Source organism: Selaginella moellendorffii, unplaced genomic scaffold, assembly GCF_000143415.4.
Source record: "Selaginella moellendorffii unplaced genomic scaffold, v1.0 SELMOscaffold_69, whole genome shotgun sequence".
Lineage (NCBI taxonomy): Eukaryota > Viridiplantae > Streptophyta > Lycopodiopsida > Selaginellales > Selaginellaceae > Selaginella > Selaginella moellendorffii.
In genome coordinates this window covers 422337-442241 of record NW_003314330.1, presented here as the reverse complement: position 1 = coordinate 442241, position 19905 = coordinate 422337, and the positions used below count along the sequence as shown (strand labels likewise).

The following is a 19905-nucleotide window of genomic DNA, read 5'->3' as shown; positions in this document are numbered from 1 at the left end:
TAAACATCTGAAACTTGATCACAAAGACCACATCTTCAGATATTTACATTGTACTAACACTCTTCTTCAATCATCTTCAAGATCCAATGTGAAGCTAAAACACTAAAAGAAAAATGACATGGAAAATCAAGCTCTAAGAAAAATTCCTCATCACTCGAACAACAATACCACTTCCACTAACACAAGTGCTAGTGATGTCAATACCTCAACTACACACCTTCTTCATCCAACAATCTATTCCAAGTGCTAATGGAGAAACCAACAAACCTGTGAGACACAAAATCCCTAGGCCCCAAAGTGGAGCCGGAAGGGCGCCACGTGGTAGTGGCCGAAGCAAAAGCCAAATGAGCGTAACACGTTTGGACTAAAAGCTCCGACTTGGAAGGTCGAGAGCGGGAGTGGAACTCCCAACAAAGTGCTCGAGGAGCGAGCATGAGGCAACCAATAAGCAAGGCTCCAAAAAGGGACCCAAAAAGGACCAACACATGACACATGGAAGTGTCCGAGATGGACCGAGACGGAGTTCGAGATGGAGTCCGAGGTGGACCGAGACGGAGTCCGAGATGGAGTCCGAGGTGGACCGAGATGGAGTCCGAGATGGAGTCCGAGATGGACCTGAGATGGAGTCCGAGATGGAGTCCGAGATGGACCCGAGATGGAGTCCGAGATGGACCCGAGAGGGACCCGAGATGGAGTCCGAGATGGACCCGAGGTGGAGTCCAAGATGGACCCGAGGTGGAGTCCGAGATGGACCCGAGATGGAGTCCGAGATGGACCCGAGGTGGAGTCTGAGATGGACCCGAGGTGGAGTCCGAGATGGACCCGAGATGGAGTCCGAGATGGACCCGAGATGGACCCGAGATGGAGTCCGAAGTCGAGACCAGGACCGAGACCGGGACCGGGACCGAGATCAGGACCGAGACCGAGACCAAGGCCGAGGCCGAGACCGAGCCCGAGCCCGAGCCCGAGTCCGAGTCCGAGTCCGAGTCCGAGTCCGAGTCCAAGTCCGAGTCCGAGTCCGAGTCCGAGTCCGAGTCCAAGTCCGAGTCCGAGTCCGAGTCCGAGTCCGAGTCTGAGAGGGTGAAAGCCCAAAGCGTTCGTCTCCCAGACCCTGGGGGGTTTGGTGAGCTCCAAAAGTATAGGAGGGGGAGGACTGCAGTGGAGTCAATTTGGCCAGGAAAGGCCAGTTTGGCCCAGGAAGGCCGGACCCAGTGTTGGGTGATGAGCTGCCCACTGGGAAGTCCAAGACTAGAGTGAACACAGACCGACAAGCGGGGTAGCTTGGTGAAGTGTTCAAGAGCCGGCTCTAGTTCCCCCGGGAGATCGTCTGGCCGATGCTCCCAGTTCAAGTGTGGGTGGCACTACCTACTTGGATACCTGGTGTGGCTCAATGGAACCTCGCTCTAAGCCCATGGCTAGAGCACCTAAAGGCGAAAGGCAGGGAGAGTACCCATGAGGCCTGCGTAGGGCCACGGTGTTCCGAAATGTCGTCCCGAAGTCCCAGACTGTGGAAAGGAAGAAGAGTAGTCCTTTGGTGTGGTGACCAAGGACACGGTCACACAGGGAGGAAGTCCTAGAGGACAGTGGGACTTAGTGGTCGGGCCCGTGGGCCTTGATCCAATGGTAGTGTTGGCGAGCACGGCTAAGGACGAAAAGGGACTTGGTGGGGACTGGAATAAAGATATTGGGGAAGGCTAATCCCCATGTCTATGGGCATCTTAAGGATGCTAAGGAGTGGATCTGGGATGATCACTCGTGGATGGATGGCCCAGTCTTTGAGTGACGGGACTGGGATGCAGGTGGTGTCAAACCATTGTTGTGACCAAGGTGAATGGACATGGCCTTAGCGTAACAGGCTGATATGTTGGTGGTACCTTGGGGTGTCAGTTATGGGATCGGACACGTGGAGCACTTGGACCAAGTGCATAGGTTGAGTGGCGGGGATGCCATTCTCGGGGCTAGTAAGCCTAAGTCCAAAATAGGACTTACGGAGGTTGTGAGTGAGACTCCTCCGTGCGGTTAAGTGACTAAAGTAAAATGGAAAAATTAGTCGCTTACAATTTGGTATCGGAGCTGTTCCTTAGTCCGACTTTTATTGGTGCTCAAGTATATCACCATTGATGTTGGCATTGGAAGGTCCTAGGAGTGGGCATATCCTAGAGGGGTAGCATGTCGAGAGGACATGGCTCTCCACTCAAGTTCATGCGTGAACTTGGGCACAATGTGGTGGATAAAAAAGGGCCAATAATGGAACGACTTTGGGATCTTGGGAACAGTATAAGGTCTCCTCAGAGAGCTGAGGATGTGATCCAAATGAGCGTTTGACGCAGCAAACGGGCTAACGTAGTTGTGATAAACAACTATAGTTGGGATCACGGGAAAGATGTAGACTCCAAAACAATAAAGGAGTCACAAGATTATCCTCATATAGTTGAGGTTGGTGCTCATGAATGTGAGACCAAAGGTAATGACCGTGGGAGGTCAAATACGGAAGAGGACTCAAGTCCTTGAAATGGTAGCTGGGGCTACCTTTAATAAATGCTGGAACAACCCAAGGAGTTGGGGGGTGTACTTAAAGATGAGTTGGTATTCTCATTACATTGACAAGTAGTCCTAAGGGGCAGAGGTTGCCCCCAGAGAACAAAATCAAGTGTCAGAGTAACACTTGTGAAAATAGTCCTTTTGAGTAGGATAGGAATGCAAGAAGTGTATTCCAGTGAGCTAGTGCCTCACAAGTAGGACCTTACAGGTCTGTGGATTAACCAAGTCCAAAACTGCTAGATGACTCAAGTAGAGTCAAGGGATGGTCCTAAAAGGACTGATGGAAGCATTTAAACTGAGGTGTGTTGTACCCCACGAAGGATGGGGGGGGATCATAGGATCCAAGGATGAGAATAGAGGGTATCTCATCGATGGCAAAATGTGCCTTGCTAAAGTTGTGGGAAAGGTGTTCCCAAAAAGAAAACAACTTTGACACAAAGTTGTGTGTGACCTCTATGGTGCAGTGCTAACGGATGGTTGGCATGAGAAAGGGTGGTATTGGTCTTGGCAAAGATTTAGACACAAAGAAGAAGTGTCATAGAGGTAGGATCGTGGAGCTGATGGTGTGGAGACACCAAGTGTGCCAAGGTGTGATACCTTGAGGCTATGTTGGTGGGTTCATGAGAACCCTTTGCCAAAGGAATCCCAATAGAAATGGGAATGGCATATCTTAAGTTGCAGAGCATGCAGTTAGAGTGTGGTGACCCAAATAATGATAGAGGTGTGGAAGCACCAGCAATGAGTTGTAGGATTTGACAACTACGAGGCAACTAAGCAAAAGGTGCAAAATAATTGGTTAAACGGGTAGAAAGTAGTTACCCAAGCTTTCTTAATGGCATAGGTAAGTGGATATACCCTTATGGGGGATAGGTTGCTTATGTTGCGATATAGTAAGTCAATGTCATAAAAGGAAATACTCATTGTCAAGGAAGCCATCGTTGGGACACCCGAACACTCTAGAACACCAGGAGGTGGTGTTTGATGTCGCGAGGGCAGTAGATAAGGCCCAAGGGACTAAGTCCCTAGCGAATGATGGATAGTAGGTGCTATCCAAATGTCCAAGGTGGCGGAGACAGGAGAAGACTGTCTACTCGAATTGGACAAAGCAAAAAATGGGATTTTGGCAAGGCTAGCAATGGGCATGCAAAGGCCCGTAAGCAACAACGTAATCCCGGTGTGTGGGATTATAGGGTGAGCATACTTGGATTGAGGAACCACTCCCTAGGCTATCGGGTAGGTTCATCCCTAAGAATACTTGCTAAAGCATGATAGAAAGTGCAAAGCTATCCTCCTGGTCTGGAGGAGAATGACCGAAGGAAAGGTATGAAGCCAAAAGCAAGAAGTAAGGGGATAGAACCGAACCATAGGAATTGAAGGGCATAACCAAGGTTGGTTATGCCAGCTGGGAGTGGAGAATCAAGTGGGGGCTCAAGGGTGTTGCCGCTAGCAACCATGATGCCATGGAGAGTCTAAAATATGGAATTGTCCATGTTAGATTATATGGTAATTGGAAAGCTTGCAAAAAGGGAGGCCTTAGCAAGCTAAAGGACAGAGTTCCTTCAAGGTTCCCAAAGAGGATTCTAGGTAGCTTAGTACCTAGAAAGGCCAAGCGTAAATGGTTCAAGGAACGCGCGAAAGCAGAAGCGTGGTCTTGAAGCTTGCCATGAGGCAAGGCTATTAAGGTTAGGGAAGTAGTTCCCGAGTGTTCAAAGAGAGGGCTTTGAACGAAAGTCGATGATCAAGGGCTTTCACGCTTGTGCAGGAACCATGTTACAGTGGTCGGAGGACTTGCCAAAGCGAGATTGGCAAGCCAGGGGAACAAATACCCTAGTTGAAGGTGATAACTTCAAAAAGGGTGGGCCAAAGGGCCAAGCATGGAGGAGTCCATGCATGATCACAGGCTTGTCAAGTGAGAGGACTTGGCAGTGGGGAGGAACTAGGTTCCTAAGCTGTAATCTATAACGCGCTTTGAGTATAAGTTGGTGCACCGGCGTGGGGAGTCACGCCAGGCATCCTGGGTGATGCCATCCGTAGATGCATATACGGAGGTTGGGTTCGAGTCCCGACCCTTTAGTGCTTGGGTTCGAGTCCTAAATCACTAGGGCGTGGTGATGGTTTGGAATATGAGGACACTCATATTTCGGTGGTCATGGACTCTCAGTGTGGAGACTGGTTTGGGTACACCGCCAAGCGAGGGATGCCTCGGAGTCGTGATGCACGGTTAGATTGCTTAGTGTGAAAGCTCGGCATATCTAACTTGAACACTTTGGTGCAAGTGGCACCAAGGACGTGGTGAGTGAGATGGGGACACCTAATCTCAGTTGCTATGAACCCTTGGCCGTAAGGGCTGGCTTGGGTGCACCGCCAAGTGTGGGTTATAGTCAACAATTTGAAAGTCTAGAAGACCAAGTACCTCTTGCAACTCTGTTAAGGTGCCAAGGTGAGATCACTAGGTGATTGTATGGCCAAATAAGGACAAGGTCCTTGGTTGGCTAAGGAATGAAGTTCCTGGTTCAAAATGTTGAAATTGAACTGTTTAAGGTGTTGTGGCTTGGTCATGATGACCAAGTGGGAAGAGCACCTAAGGGAAATAAACTATGTCCATGCGATGGTATAGTGAGTCCAAGGAAAGTAGTCTCTATAAGAGACCCATGGGAGGGTCACGAAGTTGGGCCATGGATAGAGCCCATAGCAGAAGATGCTAAAGAGACATACTAGGGGTGAACATCCTCCGGACTTGGCAAAGAAGAGTCTTTGCTATAGAACCGAAAGGATACCTCAAAAATGGAGGTAACAATCCTATGTTACTGGGTGCAACAATCAAGGATAGGAGCAAAGGACTAGTGGCCAAGTTTGGGCTATGGAATTTAATGGAAGGGATCCAAATGGCAAAGTTAGCCAAGGAACACTAATGTGTTTGATGCTAACGGCTTGTGGGAAAGGAAGTGGACTTCCAAGGATGGATTCCTAAGTGCTCCAATTTGGCGAAGTAAAAGCTCCAAGTGAGGGAGTGGCAAAGTAGCCAAAAGATAGGGCTGTGGACAGCCCTAGCACAAATTATAATAACCGGAACTTAGTGCCAAAGGTGGCATGAAATCGAAGAGAGGATGATGTTGCCCTCGAGTAGAGGACTTCCTAAGATGGGGAAGTGGAATTGCACAATATGTGCAATGCAAGGTGTCAAAGACACCCAGGGAATTGACTTCGAGGAGTCAAGAATTAAAAGTTCCAAAGTGCAAAGGGTTATATCGATGGAAAGTGAGACCACTCGAGAATGAGTAGTGGGATTGAGTTAGAGAAGGTGTCTCTAACAGGTTTAGTGAGAACTAAACCAATAAAAGGAGAGAACCACCACAAGTGGTCAAATGAGCCTCTAAGTTGGAGGGGCTATGCTCTTTAGAGGATGGACAAGGCATGGTGAGCCTTTGGTGTCAAACCATAGACAAATATTGGCTATGTGCCAAGGATGGAAATGGTAACACGTGCGGGTGTTACTTTATGAAACGGTTTACCGTTCGATGAGGACATCGAACTTCGTCTATGGGTGGTGGAGTTGTGAGACACAAAATCCCTAGGCCCCAAAGTGGAGCCGGAAGGGCGCCACGTGGTAGTGGCCGAAGCAAAAGCCAAACGAGCGTAACACGTTTGGACTAAAAGCTCCGACTTGGAAGGTCGAGAGCGGGAGTGGAACTCCCAACAAAGTGCTCGAGGAGCGAGCACGAGGCAACCAATAAGCAAGGCTCCAAAAAGGGACCCAAAAAGGACCAACACATGACACGTGGAAGTGTCCGAGATGGACCGAGACGGAGTCCGAGATGGAGTCCGAGGTGGACCGAGACGGAGTCCGAGATGGAGTCCGAGATGGAGTCCGAGGTGGACCGAGACGGAGTCCGAGATGGAGTCCGAGATGGAGTCCGAGGTGGACCGAGACGGAGTCCGAGATGGAGTCCGAGATGGAGTCCGAGATGGACCCGAGATGGAGTCCGAGATGGACCCGAGATGGAGTCCGAGATGGACCCGAGAGGGACCCAAGATGGAGTCCGAGATGGACCCGAGGTGGAGTCTGAGATGGACCCTAGGTGGAGTCCGAGATGGACCCGAGATGGAGTCCGAGATGGACCCGAGGTGGAGTTCGAGATGGACCCGAGGTGGAGTCCGAGATGGACCCGAGATGGAGTCCGAGATGGACCCGAGATGGACCCGAGATGGACCCGAGATGGAGTCCGAAGTCGAGACCAGGACCGAGACCGGGACTGGGACCAAGATCGGGACCGAGACCGAGACCAAGGCCGAGGCCGAGGTCGAGTCCGAGTCCGAGTCCGAGTCCGAGTCCGAGTCCGAGTCCAAGTCTGAGAGGGTGAAAGCCCAAAGCGTTCGTCTCCCAGACCCTGGGGGGTTTGGTGAGCTCCAAAAGTATAGGAGGGGGAGGACTGCAGTGGAGTCAGTTTGGCCAGGAAAGGCCAGTTTGGCCCAGGAAGGCCGGACCCAGTGTTGGGTGATGAGCTGCCCACTGGGAAGTCCAAGACTAGAGTGAACACAGACCGACAAGCGGGGTAGCTTGGTGAAGTGTTCAAGAGCCGGCTCTAGTTCCCCCGGGAGATCGTTTGGCCGATGCTCCCAGTTCAAGTGTGGGTGGCACTACCTACTTGGATACCTGGTGTGGCTCAATGGAACCTCGCTCTAAGCCCATGGCTAGAGCACCTAAAGGCGAAAGGCAGGGAGAGTACCCATGAGGCCCGCGTAGGGCCACGGTGTTCCGAAATGTCGTCCCGAAGTCCCAGACTGTGGAAAGGAAGAGGAGTAGTCCTTTGGTGTGGTGACCAAGGACACGGTCACACAAGGAGGAAGTCCTAGAGGACAGTGGGACTTAGTGGTCGGGCCCGTGGGCCTTGATCCAGTGGTAGTGTTGGCGAGCACGGCTAAGGACGAAAAGGGACTTGGTGGGGACTGGAACAAAGATATTGGGGAAGGCTAATCCCCATGTCTGTGGGCATCCTAAGGATGCTAAGGAGTGGATCTGGGATGATCACTCGTGGATGGATGGCCCAGTCTTTGAGTGACGGGACTGGGATGCAGGTGGTGTCAGACCATTGTTGTGACCAAGGTGAATAGACATGGCCTTAGCGTAACAGGCTGATATGTTGGTGGTACCTTGGGGTGTCGGTCATGGGATCGGACACGTGGAGCACTTGGACCAAGTGCATAGGATGAGTGGTGGGGATGCCATTCTCGGGGCTAGTAAGCCTAAGTCCAAAATAGGACTTACGAAGGTTGTGAGTGAGACTCCTCCAAGTGGTCGGAGGTGCGGTTAAGTGACTAAAGTAAAATGGAAAAATTAGTCGCTTACAAAACCATAACAAGTTAATGCTATAACCTCTTTACAACACTTCAATGGGCAAACTCTCAACGAACAAGACCAATTTAAGCTTAGCATAATAAACTACCATCAAGAATCCAGTCAAAGCTACTACAATGCTACTATATGTAAGTAGATTAGCTTCACCATCAACCACTTTGGGGTTGATCATCGTTTAACCAAACAACTTCGTAAACACATTACTCACAATCACATGAATATGATATAAGTATCACAATGACTTGATCATCAATTGAGCAACACCACAAGCAATGCCCATGTCACTAATTCAAAGGTTTATGTTAGTATCAAGTGCCAACTTAATTCGACAAAATGTAACATAAATGCCACACTTCACGAATAGAAATTTATAACACCCAATACTACTAACTTTTATTCACAATATGGATAAGCTCATGCCACTCTTTTTCCGATCAAACTCAAAATTAATCCAACACCAAGTTATTCATGGAGCAATAGCAAGGTTCCCCGAAAAAGAATTGAGCATTGTAACCAAAGCCTTCAAATAGCAAGCTTAGATAAAATGGTATAGCGCTTCATTGTTATCCATCCCACAACTCATCATTTGTAAGACCATCATTACCAACATGTATCAAGGTAGGGACTCTTGATTGCATGATGTGAACATAAGCAATGAGTTAGCACTTCATCTCTTCAAAAAGAGAAAATGATTTACGTGTTTGATCCTTCATCCCTGAAGACTCTCTTTTCAATTTTATCTTTGACTAAACCTCAAGCTTGCTTTCACATTGCCTTTAATCCAATCCAAGAAAAGTTTATGAAAGAGCATGGCAATGATTACTTGAACAAATAGACTAATCCCTACAATCTTAATTGATCCACTTGTAACCATGCCTAAGAAGGATCCACTAGTGCCATGCTAAATAGCTATGGACCAGCCTATTTGCCACTCATAGCAAACCCAGGGAAGGTTCACTTTCACCCATGGTACATGGAACAACTCATGGAACCACTGATAATCCCTCTTATGAGCCCAAGAGTAAGCTCACATTATTACGGTACAAAACGTAACCAAATCCATATCCAAAGAATGATTGCAAAGCCTTTGCACCCAAACGTGTACCCACTCGGATCATCGTTTTCATCTCTGCATATGCAACGAGACTAGTTACCCAATCTCATTGGATAGTACTCGCCAAAACTCATTCTCTGATACTAAATGTAGCACACGTGGTTTTTACCCTTTATCCTATGGTGATTTACTATAGAATAACACCACGAAGCGGAACCTAAACCCTCTTTATGCCACGTGACATATGCCACATCTTATCTGCCACTTGTCCAAAGGACAGTGGTGCGGAACCCGAGGTTCAGGGCCTTGGGCCACTAAACAAAGGAACGGTGCCAAACTCCCAAGCATGGAGCCATGGAGTGACGGAACCAGATCACGGAGCAACTCCCGAGCATATATCCCAAGGAGCGAAGGGACAAGAGCCCAGAGCAACTTAGAATAGTCCTAAAGCAACTAACATCCCAATGCCAAGACCAACATACAAAACGGAGCCAAATGGAGTTTAGCGTTATTTCGGCATACCAGTGGTCTAACGTGAGGATATAGGTACTTCACCAGCTAGCATGGAATAGAACTTGGGCTTAGACCCAAGCCAAATGCAGAATAAGGACAAGCACACAAGTAAGAGCTAGACTATGCCTCAGGTTAGTCAACCATGCCCAACCTACCCACTATCCCTACTATACATTTGGAACCCCCCACAGCGCCCCCCCACCCCCCTTCCCTTGAGGAACACATACTTTGGGCTTTCACCCTAAGCCTCCCTTAGTATCAGGAGTTAGTCTCTGGGAGAAGGTCAAAACTTACTAAATATGGAATGGTGTTAGATTGTGAATTTGGACACTGGACGAACACCATTGTGTTTAGGACAATCTCTACATTTTGTAGATATGCCAAATGAGCAAATCTAGACACTTTCCATAAATAGCATTTGGGACCGAAATAAGACTAACACAAAAGCCATGATAGCTAGACACGGTAAGTTATCATCTAGCAATATTGAGGGATTAATCTCAATATGCGAGGGTTCTTGTCATTAGCCAGTGCAAGACATAACGAGAAAGAAACTCTTTACTGGGGCTAAGTATGCTTAGCTAATAACACGTAGGATTTCCGTCCCTATGCTCGTCCCGGTCAAATACACTCGAAATGCCTAATTAACTCCACTAGCCCAGAAGGGACTGATAAAGGGTCCAGCTATACTGACCTTCCGCCGTCATGGCAGTAAGGAAAGAGTGTCCGTAAGGATTGGCCGATAGGTAACTTTCGATACCCGAAGTCACATTCGCGACATCAATATCATCCTATCAATCATAAATTATAACTAATAAAAATGAACCACTCCACAATAGAGAAGGAGTGCTTAGTAGTAGTTTGGGGTTTTGAGAAATCTCATGCATACTTGCATGGTTTTTTGACATTGTTGAAGGGTATAGTCACTTCATTATTAAAGTAGAAGAAATTAGTTAATTGTATAACTTGGTTGTTTTAAAGTTTCAAATATATAACTTTTGAGGTCATTTATCATTTGAGGAGTTCTACAGTTGATATTGATAGCCTTTTTTAAGCTCCTCTCCCTTCTTTACTTTTTTCTTATGTTCTTGATAAGCTTATTGCTTTAGTATTAGTGGATGTTTTAGATAAGGATTCCATGCCATTAGTATTCACTATATTTGATATTCAGTGTTTATAAGATGTAGATTTAGATTTACTTTCTCTTGATGAGGTTTATGAGGCTCAAATGCTAAATTATGAATTTGAAAGCTTCATGATAGGTTTAAGAATCATACAATACTTATTGATGACTTGACATTTCAGCATTTATATTTTTAATATCATCTTAAGGACAACTTTCTTTATTTTGTGGGGACTGATCCTTTAATGACCATTTGTAGTTGGTGGTGTCTTCAATATTTATTCCACGTTTTCTCTACGCTTACTATAACTCTTCTATTTTAGATAGAGATATAAGATATTTTCATGTGATTGAGAAGCTGCACAAGTCTTTCTATTAACTAAAGAAGCAACATAATGTTATTTAGTATATGTATAATTGTGTTTAGTGTCAAACTCATAATACTCCCTATCATATTGTGGAAGGATGGTTGGAGTCAATTGTAGTTTTCCATCCATCTGAGTTGGTGGTATTTTGTTGCGAATATAACTACGGGTATCGAAAGTTACCTGTCGGCGAGTCCTTTTGGATATTCTTTTTTTACTGCCACGATGGTAGGAGGTTGGTATAGCTAAACCCTTTATCAGTCCTTTTTGTTTAAGTGTTAATAAATTGAGTTTAACATTTGTACTTAGCCAAATGAATATAAAATAGGAACTTCTATGTGTTTTGTACTAAGCATACTCAACTTGGCTCTTAGTTCTCTTTTGTTTTGTCTTGCATTGGCTTGATAAATACCCTCGTGTATTAAGACTAGTCCCTCACTATCACTAAATGATAATTTACCATGTTTGTTAAACACCCTTGCTATCATGCACTTTGTGTTAGTTCTATTTGATCCCAATTGCTATTTATAGAAAGTGTCTAAATTTGTTAATTTGGCATATCTATAGAATGTAGAGATTGTTTTGAACATAATGGTGTTCGTCCCATGTTCAAATTCACAATCTAGTTCTATTTCATATTTAGTAAATTTCAAGTTAGTCATAAAGACCAACTCCTGGTACTAAGGTTGACTAAGGGTGAAAGTATAAAATATGCATTCCTCAAAGGGAGGGCATACTCTAGCCCTTGCTTGCATGCTTGTCTTTGTTCTACATTTGGTTTGGGTCTAAGCCCAAGTTCCACACCATACTAGTTAGTGAAGCCTTGCGTTAGGCTATTAGTATACTAAAATAATGCTAAACTTCATTGAGCTCCGTTTTAAGTACTGGTCCTAGCATTGGGATGCTGGATATTTTAGGACTATTCCAAGTTGCTCTGTCCTCCTGTCCCTTTGCTCCTTGAGCTATACGCTTGGGAGTTGCTCTATGCTTCGGTTCTATCACTCCTTGGCTCCATGCTTAGGAATTTTGCTCTATACCTTCACTCAGTGGCCTAAGGCATGGAAATTCAAGTTGTCCTTGGGACACATAGCATATGGCACATGGTATATGACACGTGGCATATATAGGGTTTAAGTTTTACTTCATGGTTATCCTATAGTAAATCACCATAGAATAAAGGGTGAAAACCGCATACACTACATATTTGATTTGATAGGACTTTTTCCACAGTTGATTATTGACAATAAATATATCATTATTACTTTTGACTATTTGATTTAGTGGGTGGAAGTTGATGCTCTTGTTAGGGCATCTGTGACTGTTATTGGATATTTCTTCTTCAATTAAGTGGTATTTCAATATTTATATCTAGAGCATATTCTTTTAGAGAATGTTCCAACGTTTATGGTTGAGGCACTTCATGTCTTTATAGTCTCAGTTAAGGATATGCTATATTTACACTAGTGTTTATCATTCACAAATGGATGGTTTGGTAGAATTGACTCATTTAAACTTTTAAAGGGATAATTGCAAATTATATGAACTTTTAATATTTCAATTAGGATGATTGCATATGTTATAGAGGTATAGAGTTTAGTTGTGCCTCATCATATAAACTTATATTTAGTTATGACCCAATATTGCCAATGGAGTTGAGCTTACCTTCACGATTATCATGAGTTATTGATGTTAAGTCTTGGGATTAGTATTTTACATCCAGTGGTTTGAGCAAAGTCTATTAAACATTTGAGCTACATATAAATGGGATAATAGCTGTGCTACAACTTTTATTATTATCCACATACAAAATATAAAATATGATTTAGTGCTGTTTTCTTTTCTCAATCTTATGTTATGTAATTTATTTAAGAGTCTCCTTGCTTAATGGAAGGGACTGTATTAGATGTTATGGCAAATTGGATTGCAAATTTATGAGGTTAGGCATAATATTCAACTGTCCAATCCTCTAGAAATTTTACATATGTGACAACTTATTTTATATAAAAGGATTAGAAAAAATTACACCACTTACAAATTTACTAGTGCCTCTTATGTTCATTAAAATCCCAGCCTATCAATTAAGAGATTTTAATTGTATTCCATCTTTCTGAGAAGAGGGGATGATATTAGGTCTAAATATATATTTATAATGTAATATATTAATATTAGCATAGTGGGATTTTGATAACCATCAATTATTTTTAATTCGAACCACTCGCTCCTGTATATAAGTTAATTGAATATATATATATGTTAAATTTTTAACTAAAAAAAATTGTATTATATTAAAATTTTCTTCATATTTTTAATTATATTTAATGATATATTATCATTTATATTTTGTTGGAAAAATTAATAGAAGTTAAAAGTAAACCTCTTAAATTTAGTTATGTCTTTACTCAGTTTAATTTAATATTCTAAAAGCTATTTAACAACTTCATCCTAAAAAATTCACCTCTAAACCATATCATGACATTAAATAAATATAACTTAAATCAAATATTTTATAAATTGATAACTCATTTAGTTTACTCAATACTAAAATATAATAAATTTAAAAATTATTTAGATTAATTTATAAAACTTATAATTTTAATTTTCAAAATTTTTCATTCACTATCCAAAATTATAATGTTTCAAGTGCAAATGTTTAACAGAAAAAAATTACAAAACTTTAAAATAAAAGAGAAAAAACTTAATAATGTATATATAGAAGAATCAATGATCAGTGCAAGCTACGTACTACAGCACGCCCTCTTCTTCACCGCCGTGAGCTCGTCATCCAGGAGGATCTTGTTGCCCGATGGCACGGGTGGCATCACATTGGCCAGTCCCCCGTTTGGATCGTCGGCAGCCAGGCTCTTCTTGCTCACGATCTTGTAGATCTCGGTCAGCACCGTCGTGAAGGCCGTCTCTACGTTGGTGGAGTCGAGCGCCGACGTCTCCATGAAGTAGAGCCCCTCCTTCTCGCTAAACTCCCGGCCCTCCTCCACGGACATGGTCCGGCTGTTGCTCAAGTCGGATTTGTTTCCCACCATCATGATCACCACGTTGTTGTCCGCGTGGTTGCGAAGTTCTTCCAGCCACCGCGCTACGTGCTCGAAGGTTTGCTTTCTCGTGATGTCGTAGACGAGCATGGCGCCCACCGCGCCGCGGTAGTAAGCGCTCGTCACCGCCCGGTACCTGGCCAAAGAGAGAGATCCTCGTGAGTTTGTAAAGCTAAAGAGACAGCTTGGAAGATCTCTGGAGAAAACTCTTCTATGGTTCTCCCATGATCTATTGAAATCGAGGAGACAGCTTGGACTGGGAAGATCTCTCAAAGCTTAGAATGAATGTGGAAGGGATCTATCGGACTCTAGAGGGGCGCAGAGATTTCCTGCATAAGGATCTAAAAGTATAGAGAGATTTGCGGGAAGTTACTCCATGGACGAGAAACTATTTAGTAACAGTGGGGCGGGGGCGGAAGGAAGCTCTCTAGCTGAGATGAGATATCGATTGGAATTTACCTCTCCTGGCCGGCCGTGTCCCAGATCTGCGCCTTGATAGTCTTGCCGTCGACCGAAATGGTGCGGGTCTGGAACTCGACGCCAATTGTGGATTTGGACTCGAGGGTGAACTCGTCGCGCGCGAATCTCGACAGCAGCTGGGATTTGCCCACCGCGGAGTCGCCAATCAGTACTACCTTGAACACATAGTCGATCTTCACATCGAAGTCCGACATTCTCCCCCTCCTATCCCAAAACCTTGTTCGCAATGCTAGAACTTTACCCTACCAAAAAAATGTTACCCTAAAAACAGAGCACTCAAAAACTTAGATTAACTGGAGTTAGGGTTTATATCTATCTGGGCAATGGAGAGTAAAGGCTTCCTAGATCCTCGCAAACATTCCTTGAGAGATATCGAGCGAAGCTGGGTGAATCACGGCTGGGCTTTCCAGCGCCAAGGATTTTTCTTTGGGCTGAGTTACGTTGTCACTGTGTTTCATTTGATATGGATCTTTTGGGGCCATGCCTTCCACAATCTCGTATCGGTGATCAACAAAACAAGTCACCCCGCTACGTACGCTTTTGTGGGTTTTGTTCTCCTTGGAGAGATCATAGTCAGCGGTAAGTTTCCACAGGAAACTCTCTTGCCAACACCCGCCACCTTTCTCTTTCTCTAGGGTTGATCAGGACGGTCGTTCGTAGCAAGAGGTGTTTTCTTAAGTACACTCTTTTGATCGGTGCGATTGCTAGCGTTTGGCTCACGGTATGCTCGAATGAGGTTGTCTTGTGCATGCTTGACGTTATCATCTCATTTTGCTACGTCTCCAACGTATTCATGGGAATTTGCCACTGGTTTGAGGAAGATTTCTGGTTTCATGGGAAGCGCGATGATCCCGCCACGACGGTACTGGTTTTCTTGTGTTTGCAAGCTGGGATCTTCTGGCCCATTCTTGCTGCCCGTCACTTATCGACTTGGAAGTGTTTGCTCGAGTGGAACGCATGCTTTACGTTTGCGTACTTGGCTTTCATCGTGCCACACATGACGGACTCTCCCGTGGACTACTTGTGGTGCTTAAGGGGCTTCTCTTCGGATCAGAAGTGCGCCATCGACGTGGTCAAAGATTTTGCAGATGCAACTGAGAACATCCTGCCTGAAGATCGCCCAGTTCTGAAAGAGCAAAGTATGAGCAAAGCAAAGGTTCTGGTTGCACTTGCGCAGGAACTTGCTTTGATGTATTGTTGGTTGGAGCGCGGTGGTAAATTTGTTCCAAAATTCTTGTGCTTTCCATTACAATAATAATGATTTGTAATATTTATTCATTAATTTAAGGTTTAAGTTTAGGTTCTGTGCGATTTTATGGAGAGTCGACTTGAAGAAGGGCTGCTACGAGGAATTAGTCGTGCTAATCGCAATGGTCAGTATTCACTGGAAGAGATTGAGCACGGATGGGCGAAGCATGAGTGGCTGTTTCAACGACAAAGTATCTTCTATTCCCTAAGCTGCGTGGTCAGTTTCTTTCACTTGGCATACGTTTTCTGGGGATCAAAACATACATTCCACCACTCGCTAGCGTTTAAGCTAGTGAGCATCACTGGAGGCGATCAGGATGCTCCTCTACAGCCATTCCTGGGCTTCTCGATCGTCTTGGAGATCCTTTTAATGGGTAAGTCCTTAATTCTCCAAGCCTTGGTCTTCGCAATATTTGATTTCCGCCACCTTTTCTCCCACGCAGGCTTGCTTGCCCACGTCGTGCACAGCAAGAAATGGATCATAAGCTGCACATTCTTCATTGGAGCCCTATGTGAGATCTGGCTCACAATCTCTCCCAACGCCTTCCCCCTTGAAATCGTCAAGTTCTTCTGCTACGTCTCCAACATCCAGATGGGGATCTTCCACGTCTTCGACGAGGATCGGTGGTGTCACGGCAAGCACAGCCTCTCAAATGCGGCATGGACAATCGTTTGCATCCAGTTCGCCGTGCTCCTTCCCGTGATCGCCATCCCGCTGTTACCAACATGGCGGCACGTATACCTCTTCAACGCCTGCCTCGCCTTCGTCTACGTTGTCAACATCTCGCCTTTGATGCTGGATTCTCCAAGGAGCTATCTCAAGCACTTCGATCCCCAGCAAAGAGTCGCCAAGAAGATTCTCAAAGACTTTGCCGATGCCACCGGTAACAGCCTGCCAGCCGATCTCACGAGCTTGGAACAAGAAGAAGACATGAAACAGGGGGCGTCCATAGCCCTTTCCTTAGAGGTGGTTTTACTTGTTATACTGTTTGTTTATGGAGCGATTGAGGAGCCCATTGTCTTGTTTTTCATATTTATAGTGCTCATGTTTTGTCTCATAATCAATGGACATGGGTGTGACCATATCTTTCATTATTATTACATGTTTTGAAGCCAATAGATTTATAGTTTAAAAAGTTCTAAAAAACTGGAAGAAAAATCCCGCTGATACCATTATGTTTCGACCTCTGTACACATGAAGAACATCGCACTGCAATGAAGGATAATAACAAATCACAGTAGATAATGAATCAAGCCAGGAAGCTGGAAAGCCTGGGAACCTTGGTAGCCTTGTGCTTGAGGTACGGATACAGCGTCAACAGGTTTTCCGGCACAAAATCGTGGCGCGTTAAAATTCCTAAGATCGGCTCGTCCTGTGTGTATAGAGCGTGAGTTAATTGACAATGAAACATAGAACTATTCAAAACTTACCTGTGGGGTCTTGGGCATGACGCAAAGATGCCGTAGGCCAAGTTGGCGGAACAATGTGTACGCTTTCGCCAATGACATCGTCTCCAATACAGTATACGGTGACGCGTTCGTAATGGGATACATGTCGATGTACATGCCGTCTTCCTCGCTGCTCACTTCTATGTTGTCAATGACCATGCCTTTCCCGGAGCCGGGCTTTGCGAAATCGAAGCCGGAGAAGAGCTTGAGGATGTCCAGCGAAGAATCCCTCCTGGGCTGAAAGGCCTTGTGCTTGAGCAGCACCAGGAGATGGGAGCGCAGCACCAGTCCGCAGAAGACAGGCTTCCCAGGTGGCGAGGAGAAATCGATGACCGGGAAAGCGTTGTGCCTCGTGTTCCTGAGAATGTCCATGATGACCCCGACCTTCTCCACCCGGGCCATCTTCACCAGCGGGTTCTTCAGCGCGTCCGCGGCCGTCAGCTGGTGCATGAATGGCTCCGAGTGCGATTCGAGCAGAGGAAACCCCTTGAGACGGACGTGGATGTCGTAGAGTCCCTTGTTGAATATATCTCCCACTGTCTTGGAGATGAGGAGGACGAGCATGACGAGCGGCAGCATCGATAAGTTGTTGGTCAGCTCCAAAAGGATGACGCAGAGTGACACGGTCATCCTCATCGAGCCACCGAGGAAAGCCGCCGCACCGAGCACCGCGTACAGGCCTTCGTCCAGCTTCAAGTTGTGTGACGCGGACATGAGTATGCCCACCAGTCGGCCAAAGGAAGCCCCGTTGAGGATGACTGGAATGAATAAACCCGACGGCACCGCGATCCCGTAAGTCATCAGCGTAAGCAGGAACGTCTCGACGAGGAAAATGAGCACCGACGCGTAATGGTACTCTTGCGGAGTGTTGGTGCTGAACAGGTTCCGAATGGCGTCGTCGTTTGTTGTGAATAACAAGCTCGCCAGGTCGTTGTAATGGCCAGCTTCGCAGTTGAACTTCTTGAAGTTTCCTGTTCGCCCGTAGCTGGGACACTCGTTTGCCATAAGAGCCTCATGCGGGCACGGTCTGCAATGCCCCAGCGCAGGGAGGCACAAGCAGAAAATCGAGGTGACGAGGGCGACAAAGCATGCCAGCATCACCTTAGCGAGCGAACCTTTCCTGGTGTATCAAAATCATTAGGAGATAGCTCAATGATAGCTGTGACAGACTTACTTGTGCAGATAATGCGAATAGAACACACAAGTCCTGGAACTCAGCTTGTTGAAGATACTGCCGATGATACCGCCGCTTACACCCAAGACCACCACCGGAAGAAAGTCCAGAAGTGAGAAACCAACGACCACATCGCTAACGTCAAAGAGAATCAGGCCACCAGCTCCAAAGAGCCCACACTTTCCTTCCTTGCACAGCATGCTGCCGATCCTGAGTACTACGGCAACCACAGCCGAGGTGAAGAATGTTCTCCACAAGAGAGAGCTGCGCCACCTGTGAAGAAAACGCGAGTGAATACGCAGGAGGAAAAAGGAAAAAGAAATCAGGTACCATGACGATGCCTCTTCAAGGGCAAACAGTACTCCACCAACAGGAGCCTTGAATGCTCCTGCAACTCCAGCTGCAGCACCACAAGTCACCAAGTCACGACGGTCTTTATCCTTTTTAAAAACTTGCAGCCATTTCCATCTGAGGTGGTATCGCTTTGATCCACCTTGTCCCAGCAAAGAAGCTATACAAGCACCGATATGCACTAGAGGCCCTTCTTTTCCAACACATAATCCAGCGGACACGGCCCCTATGCTACCCAGGATCTGCAAATTATCTCCGTTACATGAGTTTAAGTCTACGTGTGGAAAAGCTTACTTACTTTCACCACCAAGGTGTTGGGTGCCAAGATCTCTGGAGCGTCGATACCATTGAGATAAGCCTTTACTTCAGGAATCCCGGAACCGGCAGCAGCAGGACCAAAGTAGACGCACAGAACCGAGGAAAATAACACAAGAACTAGATTGATCCCAGTAAGCAGCAGTCCTGCAAGCACATATCTGTAGATCTCATTGTAATAAATAAGAACACCGACATGGAAAAGAAAAGGAAGAGTGAAAACAAAAGGTTCCTACCTATTCGATTGAAGGAGCTTGAGTGTGATAAGGAGCTTAGCTCCAGCGATGTTCTCCACCGCCAAGTTGATCAGCAATGCCACGAGGCCAGTGAGTACTCCAATGAGGCACGCAAACGTCCATTTCATAATAACGTACTGGAGCACTTCGTAGTTCGTGCGAGCTCTCCAATCCTGCTTGAACACATCATTCTCCACGATCCTAGCAGCCAGGATCCAAAAATTCCAGATCGGATCGAAAGAGAGGAACTAGACAAGTGATCTTACTCGTAATCCAAGCTCTCGAGGCTCGACACATCCGATTTGATGATCCCGGTGAAGGAGAAACTCTCACTGCCCGTAGCGAAGACTGGGAAGTGAGGTTTCTTGCGCGGCAGCAGCGGCTCCTTGAAATCGGTACCGTTGCCATCGCCGCGCTCTACATCCACCAGCGCCAGGCCTTGGCTTTCCATTCAGCGATGCTAGACCTATCCAAGAGCCCTAGAGAAAAAAAGGCTCTGGTTTATATTTTTAAAAATAGTTGGTCCACGTGGTTCAGTGGGCAGTGACAAGTAGTAAAAAACATTCCACTAAAATTTTTGTCCATTCTTTACACAAGAATGTCCAATCGTGTTTAAAGGCCTTTAAACATAAGCCACGTTTATCTCTAGGTCT

At 45.7% G+C, this 19905-nt stretch overlaps 2 protein-coding genes across 3 annotated transcripts; both read right to left on the bottom strand.

The window, feature by feature from the left end:
- Positions 1-13632: 13632 nt before the first annotated feature.
- Positions 13633-14731, bottom strand: LOC9653819 (ras-related protein Rab11A). The gene is made up of 2 exons (XM_002985578.2): positions 14459-14731; positions 13633-14135 (listed from the first exon to the last, which is right to left on the bottom strand). Exons 1-2 carry the CDS (start codon positions 14671-14673, stop codon positions 13688-13690), a joined length of 663 nt encoding a protein of 220 aa, XP_002985624.1. The 5' UTR covers positions 14674-14731; the 3' UTR covers positions 13633-13687.
- A 2044-nt stretch (positions 14732-16775) lies between these two features.
- On the bottom strand, positions 16776-19717 carry LOC9653818 (putative chloride channel-like protein CLC-g). 2 transcript variants are annotated; one of them, XM_002985577.2, is made up of 7 exons: positions 19519-19717; positions 19253-19453; positions 19000-19177; positions 18681-18943; positions 18351-18623; positions 17159-18296; positions 16776-17100 (listed from the first exon to the last, which is right to left on the bottom strand). In XM_002985577.2, the coding sequence occupies exons 1-7, from the start codon at positions 19701-19703 to the stop codon at positions 16978-16980; spliced, it is 2361 nt and encodes a 786-aa protein (XP_002985623.1). In that variant the 5' UTR covers positions 19704-19717; the 3' UTR covers positions 16776-16977. The 2 variants fall into 2 exon arrangements, with proteins under 2 accessions (XP_002985623.1, XP_024515395.1); XM_024659627.1 differs by having other exon boundaries at positions 18351-18943.
- Between the last annotated feature and the right edge of the window lie 188 nt (positions 19718-19905).